General features: G+C 48.8%; 3 protein-coding genes across 3 annotated transcripts in view; 2 read left to right on the forward strand and 1 right to left on the reverse strand.

Annotated features, from left to right (window-relative positions):
• WDR78 (WD repeat domain 78) overlaps positions 1-3,805 on the forward strand; it is a gene marked incomplete at its 5' end in the record, with an annotated part of 13,030 nt that extends 9,225 nt beyond the window's left edge. Inside the window, 6 exons of the mRNA XM_010144717.1 lie at positions 1-50; positions 250-353; positions 851-949; positions 1,531-1,757; positions 2,395-2,548; positions 3,755-3,805. Coding sequence (XP_010143019.1) covers positions 1-50; positions 250-353; positions 851-949; positions 1,531-1,757; positions 2,395-2,548; positions 3,755-3,805 — 685 coding nt within the window. The remainder of the gene's footprint in view (positions 51-249; positions 354-850; positions 950-1,530; positions 1,758-2,394; positions 2,549-3,754) is intronic.
• Positions 3,806-5,847: 2,042 nt separating this feature from the next.
• On the forward strand, positions 5,848-7,347 carry INSL5 (insulin-like 5). The gene is made up of 2 exons (XM_010144718.1): positions 5,848-6,016; positions 7,106-7,347. Exons 1-2 carry the CDS (start codon positions 5,848-5,850, stop codon positions 7,345-7,347), a joined length of 411 nt encoding a protein of 136 aa, XP_010143020.1.
• A 1,136-nt stretch (positions 7,348-8,483) lies between these two features.
• Positions 8,484-9,066, reverse strand: part of TCTEX1D1 (Tctex1 domain containing 1) — a gene marked incomplete at its 5' end in the record, with an annotated part of 1,101 nt that continues 518 nt past the window's right edge. The window contains one exon of the mRNA XM_010144719.1: positions 8,484-8,687. Coding sequence (XP_010143021.1) covers positions 8,484-8,687 — 204 coding nt within the window. The remainder of the gene's footprint in view (positions 8,688-9,066) is intronic.

Below are 9,066 nucleotides of genomic sequence, written 5' to 3' on the forward strand. Positions count from 1 at the left end.
CGATGGCCGGATAACCGAGTGGCTCCTACAGACCAGGCTAGACTGCACTGGTAAGCGTTTCCCCTGCAGCTTTTCTGCAGAGGGACAATACCCCAAACTGCAATTGCCTCATTTCATTTCAGATGATATTCTTCACACCAGTTATCATACACAAAACATTTAAGAGCTGGTGAGCGTTCCAAAGCAGCGTGAGTTACTCATGGCACCCTCACACATCTGTTTGATAAAAACTCTTTGCTATTTGCACAGATCTGATGAAAATAAAGCGAACAGAAAGTGAGAAGAAAAATTTACCAGGTGAAGCTCTGTTATCTCGAGAGGCAGCGGGAATGTGCTTTGACTTCCACCCAAAGGTAGGCTCAGGCTAAAGCTTATCCAGGGTGGGGATATGTAGCAGGGGGGAGATCCGCAGGTGGAGCTGCTTCAGTATGCACTCGCCTGGGACTCGGTGCTGGAATTTAAAGCATATTTAGTTCTGAAATATATTGCTTCTTAGCTAGTAACAGTTCTACCCAAAATGGAGGATAATGAGAAAGTAATCCCTGTATGGGAACAGCTCTCGTTCCAGCCCGTTCCTCACATTTGCTTCGGGCAGGTCCCAGGCCAACACGCTTTCCTCTGCATGCCGGTCAAATCTGTGAGGGTGTGATGTTCAGCACCTCGCCAGCCCAGGACTCGGATGGCTGTGCTTGTCTTCCTGATCCAGCGGGGAACTCTGTCCACAGAGTGTTTGAAGAATTCGTGCGTTTGCCCAACGTGGATCACAGAATTTTCATCCAGTCCTTTACAGACTCTCAGATGAGTGATCAACAGGTTAATCCAACTCAGGGTACCTTCACCTTTCTTTCAGGATACTAATATTTATCTTGCTGGAACAGAAGAGGGTCTCATCCACCGGTGTTCCTGCTTGTGCAACGAGCACTTTCTAGAGACGTACAGAGGCCACACGGTGAGTGACACACAGAAAACGTAACGGCAGCAGAAACTGCTCAATCACGTTCATAAATGTTAAGAGTTCCTTTGCTGACATTTACTAATCACCTGCAACAAAAGAAACCTGAACTTCTTTTCTTATATTAGGAACGAATTCCCAGTCGTACAGGATTACTTTTTACACCATAAGGATTAAGCCATTTACTGAAACTTCTACTATCACCTTGTTTTAGAGCTTTAGTTCTGGCTTTGTTTTAAGAAATCACTGATCTGATTGTCCTGCAAACCATGTTTAAATAGTCTTACCGCTGACAGAAAGTCAGCAGGACTGTAACAGCTCCTCTTCTGAAGTCTCTGCTTAACCCCTTCAGCTTCTCCCAACAGCTGCTGAAGGGACAGAACCCGTTGAACACACTTTGCTCCTAAGCTCACTCTGTCTCATCCTCATTTCCTCTGGGTACACGTAACATGATGCTGGGTCGCTCAGCTCAGAGGATAGTCAGGGCTCCCCAGGAAAAGTCACGACTAAAACCCATCCCATGAGCCTGTAGCTCTAGAATAACACAAGCTCTTTATTGCTTCTTCCCAAACACCCAGGGTCCTGTGTACAAAGTCGCTTGGAATCCATTCAGCACTGACATGTTCCTAAGCTGCTCTGCAGACTGGAGCATTATTTTATGGCACCAGGATTCACAGATGCCCATTTTAACTTTCCATTCTGCCACTGCTTTTGTTCATGACATTATGTGGTCTCCAAAATCCGCCTTCGTATTTGCGGCAGTGAATGAGAGCAGCACAGAAATCTGGGATCTCAGTGCCAGCACGTAAGTAACAGCTTTCTCAGAGAGGATTCTGAGATGTAATGGCATGAAGGCTACGCTTCATAACTACACAGGTTATTTCCTGACAGGTGCCATTATCGGAACACGACAGCTCCACACCACTGGCTTGCTTAGTTATTGTCAGCCATAGTTGAAAAAAAAACAAAACTGAGCTACTTTTATGGAGATGAGAAGTTCAGACACATCTCGTGTTCTCCCACTACTGTACAGTAGGCGCATATCTCATGTGCAGCTCAGTTCATCTATGGCCTTGTGCTGCTGGTCTGTACTAATTACGATTAATGATCACACAAAGCTGCAATGGAGTAGGACCCTGCCAAATGCTGTGGTGGCAGAAAGCAAATCATTCATAAAATATTCTCCACCACCCTCCGTACTAGGCGACAAGGCAGATTTTAGGCCATCAGGATATTTTAGTTACTAGCAGGTGGGATTTTTGTTCTGGTAGAGACCAAACAAACCACCTCCTCACTTCTTAGGCTTCGAGTTAACCTAGAACATGAAAAGTAAAACACGCAGCGTTTCGCAGGGCTGCATCAGGAACAGACTTTACATGACAGCACACTCAGGCAAATGCACCGTTAACCCATTGTTAATTCCTGCCTCTGCTGGGTTGCAGCTTGAACCCCACCATCTCCCGCTTTGCCAGCCCCAGGGTGACCTTCACGTCTGTACTCTTTGCGAAGAACACCGACTGCCTTCTGGTAGGGGACAGCAAAGGAGAAGTCAGCGTGTTTGAGCTGCAGAACCTGGCTGTGCCCGGCAGCGCTCAGGTACAGTTCACTGGGAGAGGTGGCGGTTGCCCTCGGCGCCTGCCTGCTCCTCTGGCACTCAGTTCCTCAGGAAGGGGGTTCTGTTAACACCAGCACAGGGGAAACCAGACAATTCCATAGCCAGGCTAAACCTGAGTGGTTCCCACGTTCACTTGACTGTAAACCCAGAGGTTGGCCACAGCTGGATTTGGGCAGGACACTGGAGGCCAGGGCAGGAAGGTGGAGCTTCCTCTAAATGCATTTGGGAGAGTACCCTTACCTGCTGCCAGCAGAGGAACCACGTGCCCTCTCCTGGGTCTCACTTTGTGGGGGCCAGCGAAGCGGTGAGCCCTTTGCCCTGACATTAACCTAACCTTCATTCTTAGGGGATTACACATTAATAATTCATAACTGACAGTGCTGCACTTAGAAATCCTGGTAATCGCCAGCCTCATTTGCCAACTGCCGCAAACCACAGATGTTTCCCTTAAAAACTAAAAGCGAGGCCACTTGGTGTTAAACTTAGAAAATAAAATTAGTGGGGGTCTTCCTACAAATCACCACGGAGCAGCCCAAGTCCTCAGAGCAGAGAAGTTCTTCAGGTAATGAAGAGTATAGGGATAGTTTTCTGGAGCTTAAGAGTGTAGGGATAATTTTTTTTTTTACCAGAACAGGACTAAAAATACCAGTGCTTGATTTCCCAGACTTTGGGCATGTGGCATGATGGGTCACTGAGTCACAGAGCCTCACTAGCACAGGGAGTCCCCCTTTCCAGCATCAACCACTGCATCCACTCCCTTTTCCAGTAACACCAAGGTCTTCCTGCGCTTAGGTAGGTCCAAGGCTTAGCACCACAGGGTCCGGACAACAACTAACACCGGAGCAATCACAGTGATGTACTGCAGATGTACTGCTTCCATCCACGCATCATCTTGAGATTAACTTCCTTTACCAACAAGACTCGTGTTTGTGTGCCGCTAAGTACGATGCGACAAACGCAATCCAAACAGTGCTGCATTCCAGGAGCGCTGGCAGAGCTATGCGTGGTGTTAAGAGAGTTCCAAAGCCGCAGCAGCTGACGGAACGCAGCTGCCTCAGCTGGCTTTCTGGGGGCTCACTGCACAAGCGGTTCTGTTCTCGGGGTGTAAGCAGGAATTTTGGATTGCTGCGCATCTCATACTGCACTTACACTGTCACACAGCTCTTTATTTCCCTCTTGTTTTGCAGGTTGGTACCTTACACGACATAATTGCTCCTGCTGTAGCTGTCAAACTGTAGCTAAGTGACACCCCATTCAGCTGGGAAGCAGAAGACTGTAGTACTAACACAAACTGTTTATTCTTTTTCCAAATTGTTTAAAATTTCTCTTTGAAACCATATTGGCTAGAAACATCTAAACTTTCCCCTGGAAGTGCCCCTCAGCAGACAGACAGCGTTATCACACCGATGGCTGTCCCTATAACATGGATAAGGTAATAAAAGGCCTGTGATGTCTTTTCTCCTGGCTTTTTTTTCCCCCTCCTTGTTTTTTTCCTCCTTTTTTCTTTTCTCCTTGGGTCACTCAAAAAGCAAAAACACTAAAGCCACCCCCTGCAGAGGCCACTCCATAATGCAGCCCAAGCCCTCACCCGATGTGGCCTGCATCCTCCCTGTGAACAGACACAGTAAATTAACAGACTTTTTGTCACATCTACCTTGTCCATCACCCCACAAGCCACTGCGGAGGGTGCGAGCTGAGCTTCGAGTGGCCCCGGGTGCTCCTGCAGCTGCAAATTCCTCCACACCAGGAAAACACAGAGACCCCTGACAAGTGAGGACAAATGAAAACTGGAATTCACTCTGTCCCACACCGACACTTCCGAAAGCCCCTCGCGTGAGGGAACAGCGTGGTCCTGGAGGAAGGCCTGACCCTGGCAGCTCGGGATGCCAGATCTGTGTTTTCCGTGATGCCATCGCCTCCCCCAGCCCAGTCCCAGCAGCTGGAGGGCTGAAAGCCATTGGGAACAGTTGCTCTTGAAAGCCTGATGCAGCGAGATGCGAGTTTTATAGATACAGGCCCTTCAGACTCACTCATTAGCCCCACAATAAACATCCCACATTTAGACACATCACGGAAGTTAAAGCTCATTTGTGATGCATTAAGGTTCACTTCCTCCCGCACAGTTTGCAGTGAATGTTCAAGCTCACCCCCGACATAAAATTAATCCTTGTGCATTTCAAAGAAAGACACTCATTAAAGTCAATCGTGTGTTAACCGTTATTACCCATCTCAACAAAATGCACCATGTATTTTCCATGGGTGGTCAGGACTGTTTACTTACCGAGGTTACTGCTAAAAACGGAGCTGTGACACATCGTAATTCACTCTGCACCCCGCATAAAGTAATCAGCTGTAACATCATGGTGCTGGAGAACCCTTGTGGTGCTAGGAAATGCTAAAGATCTCCAAAGCTCCTTATGTAGTTTGTTCTTAAACATGGAACTTCTGACCTCATAATGGCCAAATTTTCTCCTCAAGGTATTTTATTGCAAGAATTTTTTATAGAAGCTTACAGTGCCTGCTCTAGGGCTCGCTCCTAGGCCATCTGCCAACCCCTGGTCCCAGAGCACAGCGTTACTGCTCTGTGCTGCTTCATGGAACCCAGCTGCCTTTCAGACACACCACAAGGAAACGGATGGCAAGGACACTGATCTGTAGCTGTTCTGTGCTTTGTTCAGAGCCTCGCCCTCTTTACGTCAGAAACAGCAGCCAGCTTGACAAGGGGATGCTTGGCAAGGGAACAAGGGAGGGGTGAAGAAGGGGGACGTGACTGCGGACATCGCTGGGAGAAGTCAATTCCGTCATAGCTTGGGATCACTAACAAAGAGCTGATGGTGCTCAAACTGTGGTAACAGGAACAACCGAGCAGCAGGCTGGGGTGGGAGAACCATGTGGGAAGCACAGAGATGACACCCATTACCTACAAATCATGTAATAAACACCCTTTCCTTTTCACAGAACACACACATTAAGGTTATTGATCTACGCCCAAACCCTATAAACATGTTATAGTACCCATATTCCTACAGTAAAGCGGTGACACAGCCTCAAGAAGTCTTTAACACCCGACCGAAATCCCAGCACAGATCCCACAGCACTTAAAACACCTCCGGAAACAGGTGATTATCTTGTTCTTAGCAAACATTAAGTCATCCTCGGAAGGAGCCCTTACTCAGTGAAGCGGACAGGCTGCCAGTATAAACGAGGGGATGTCAGCGGAGCTCCTCACCTCGGCCCTGCGACCCCTCCGCCAGCCAGCCAGGCAGCTGGGTGCTGCAGGATGAGGGGCACGGCGCTGGCCTTGCTGGCTCTCCTGGTCGCAGCAGGTGAAGGAAGGGGTGAAGGGAACACCGTGAAGCTCTGCGGGAGGGACTTTGTCAGAGCTGTCGTCTTCACCTGCGGCGGCTCACGGTGGAAAAGGCATTTGACTGATTATCCTTACCTGTTTGGTAAGTACCAATTAACACTTCCAGGCTAATCACCCCTGTATATTTGGGACAATCCCCAGCAGGCTGCACCTCTGGGCTTGCTCCGCTTAACTTAGTGTGCTATTTTGCTAAATGAAATCATTTAGATCAAGATTTTCCAACAGCGAAGCCCAAAGCAATCACTGAACACCTCTGTCTTAAATGTCAGAGACCACCTTTGCAGCAGTCAATGATGTGAGTTGTTTTCAGCCAGACCCACCGCTTTCCCCACCAGAAACTTTACTACAACTTCAGAATATTTGTGTTGAATACGTACTCTGCAATTCCAGTACCTTCATGTGGGGTTGTGTACATTTATATTTAGTGGCACATTTTCAGAGAGAGACAGAAAATTCAGCCATTATGTGAACTGCTAGAAATTCGTACTCTGAGCAGTTCAAATAACTAGAGAAAAGAAAATAAATGAGGCAGATGACAGGAACAGCGACTTTCTACACTTGCCCTGCAGTAGCACCTGCCTTTTTTGAGAATTCTATTGTAGCAGCAGCTTCAAACAAACATAAAAAGCAGCACCCTGCCCAAGAACCTGTTAAAGGAACAGAAACCCGCTGCTGTACCAAGCGAGAGCGCTACTCCACCTTTACAAACCCCGCGAGGCAGTGGCTGGCTGTAGCAGGGTATTTACAACACACAGGAATCGCAAGCGTAGTTTAGGCGGGACCACCCAGGAGCTGTGCACCTGGGGGGTGTCCGATGCCTTAGGAGAGCATCTGCATTTCAGGAACCCCACGAGCTGTACCGGGTTAACGTGCTGGTCAAGTGCCACTGGCACATCAAATCACGGGTTTACACCTTGAAGTGCATATTGATAAATCCATAAATTGCTGGGTTTTTAACATGTTAATCACATGTCCCTCACGGATGGATTTACTGCGCTGGTGAGAAGTCAGCAGTTTGGAACATCTCGGTTTTTCACATCCAAAACACAGAGGATAATATTTCCAGCTCCCCGGCTGTAGGCTGCTCTGTCTTCCTAGTAAAGATAAACATTATAAACTATTCATGATTCCACGACTTCTGATTTTTAGCTTCTAATTTTTCATGTGACAGAGAGTGAAAACCCCCCGCCTCTCTCGCAAGAGAACAACGGTTACGCCGACTCCTCCACGTCCACAGAGCAGAGGCTGGAGACGGACAGCGAAGAAACACGCCGCCTCTCGCCCGAGACGGAGCGGGGCTGGCAGCGCCCCAGCAAAACACCCGTGCTAACAAAGCGCGAGGCAGCCAAGCTGCTGACCACATCCTGCTGCAGCGTCGGCTGCAGCGAGAGAGAGATCAGCTCCCTGTGCTAAACGACACGGAGGAGGGTCAATGTCATGGCTTTCACATATTAAAAGTACTCATGACATAAACCATCTGTGAGTGATCGTGACACCAACCACACTTTATGTGCCAGAATAAAACCAAGGAAGTACAGATAGCTCCATGCTGGCAAAAAGCTCCTGACTCTGGCAGTCTCAGCTGCCCTCCCACCATGGAACCCACCCAGGGCACCCCTGGGAAGGTTTAGTGTGACTCCTCCATCCCCCAGGCAGGGTAACCCACAGCACCCAGCTGCTGCAGCTCAGTGGGACGCAGCGTCTGCCACACAGCCGGGGCCTGGCACGTGCTCCACCGCCCATGAATGCCATTTAAAAGGTCGTTTCAAAAAGATTTTGTTTTACTTTCCAAAAACACCCCTGTGTTTTCTACGTGGGGATCACATAGCGAGGGCGGATTCAGGGAGAAAACAGCATTACACGGATGCCTGGTTCTGCAAGCAGCTAGAAACAGGCACAAAACGTGTCACTGAGAATCGCTTCCCAGAGGAGGCTCTGGGAAATAAAATAAATACAACATTCACCACCAAAAGTCTTCCAGTCCACATTCAGCCCGGAACCAGGGCTAAATGGCAGCAGCTGCTCTGTCACCTGGTGACCCCTCCCCAGAGAAAGGGGAGTGGAAAAAGGAGGGGAGAGCCATGGGTTGAAATGAAAAGGGGTTTAATGAAGCAGCAAGACTAATATTAATGTAACTATAAAGTATAGGAAGGGATACTCAGCCCCACGGATGTCCAGCGGTCACAGTAAAGGGGAAAGCAGCCCTGGGGAGCAGAATGATGAGCAAGTCCCTCCAGGGATGGAATCCCTTGAGAGGAAGAGGAGAAGCAGGAGGAAGAGGAGAAGCAGGAGGAAGAGGATCTCCTGTCCTCAGCAAACTTCCCCCTTTACCACCAGTGTGATGTTTCTGGGATGGGATACACTTCAGCCAGCTCAGGGGCAGCTGCCCTGGCTTTTGCCCCTCCCAGTTTAAGCTTCTGGGTGACTGGAAACTGCTAACTGGCTGCACACCATGGCCAGCCTGCGACTCCATCCCAGCGAAACCAGGACATAACAGGAAGAGTTGGGCTGAATGCTCAGTTCTCCTGCTGCTGGACTCAGCTACCTCCTCATTCAAAATAGACAGCGTAGACATTTGCGAGAGCAAACAGTGAGGTGTTCTTGAACACGTATGACAAAAAGGTATCACTCGCAGGATCCCACAGGCACCTGCTTCCGATCTGCAGGCTCTGCTCATTCAGCTGCCCAATATGAGTCACCACAACGATCTTGTACCTCGGCACCATAAGTGCCTTCACCCGAGCTTTGATAACCTGTGAGAGAAGAATCCGTTTAGATGTCAGCGGTGAGCTCTCTTTACAAGGCGTGCTCAGGGGCTTGGTTTTCTGGGGTAAAAAGTGCCAGCGTCACACTGTACAGCCCTTGTGACAATGCTGAGGACTCTCGTTGAACCGCAGCGTTTGAACCATGTAACAACCCCCCCAGATGTTACGTAAGGAGTTACTGTACGGGATGACCACTCTCACAGAATTGATTTGGTTGCGAGAGACTTTTAAGAAGTGTTCGGTTACCTGCACAGGGGGAAAAGAAGAGCTTTTTAATGCTGCTGAACTCTTCTGGGCCAAATCAGCTGGAAGCCTAACGGGTCAGGACAGTCTTTTCTCAGCACCAAGAACGGATTTAACCGACGAG

This window comes from Buceros rhinoceros, unplaced genomic scaffold (assembly GCF_000710305.1).
Source record: "Buceros rhinoceros silvestris isolate BGI_N320 unplaced genomic scaffold, ASM71030v1 scaffold31001, whole genome shotgun sequence".
NCBI classification, from domain to species: domain Eukaryota; kingdom Metazoa; phylum Chordata; class Aves; order Bucerotiformes; family Bucerotidae; genus Buceros; species Buceros rhinoceros.

What these genes read in the sequence shown, in the direction of transcription:
- INSL5 (XM_010144718.1), top strand. Translation starts at nt 5,848, where the DNA reads ATGAGGGGCACGGCGCTGGCCTTGCTGGCTCTCCTGGTCGCAGCAGGT. An exon ending in TGATTATCCTTACCTGTTTG is followed by an intron (nt 6,017 to 7,105) that starts GTAAGTACCAAT and finishes TTCATGTGACAG; the next exon opens with AGAGTGAAAACCCCCCGCCT.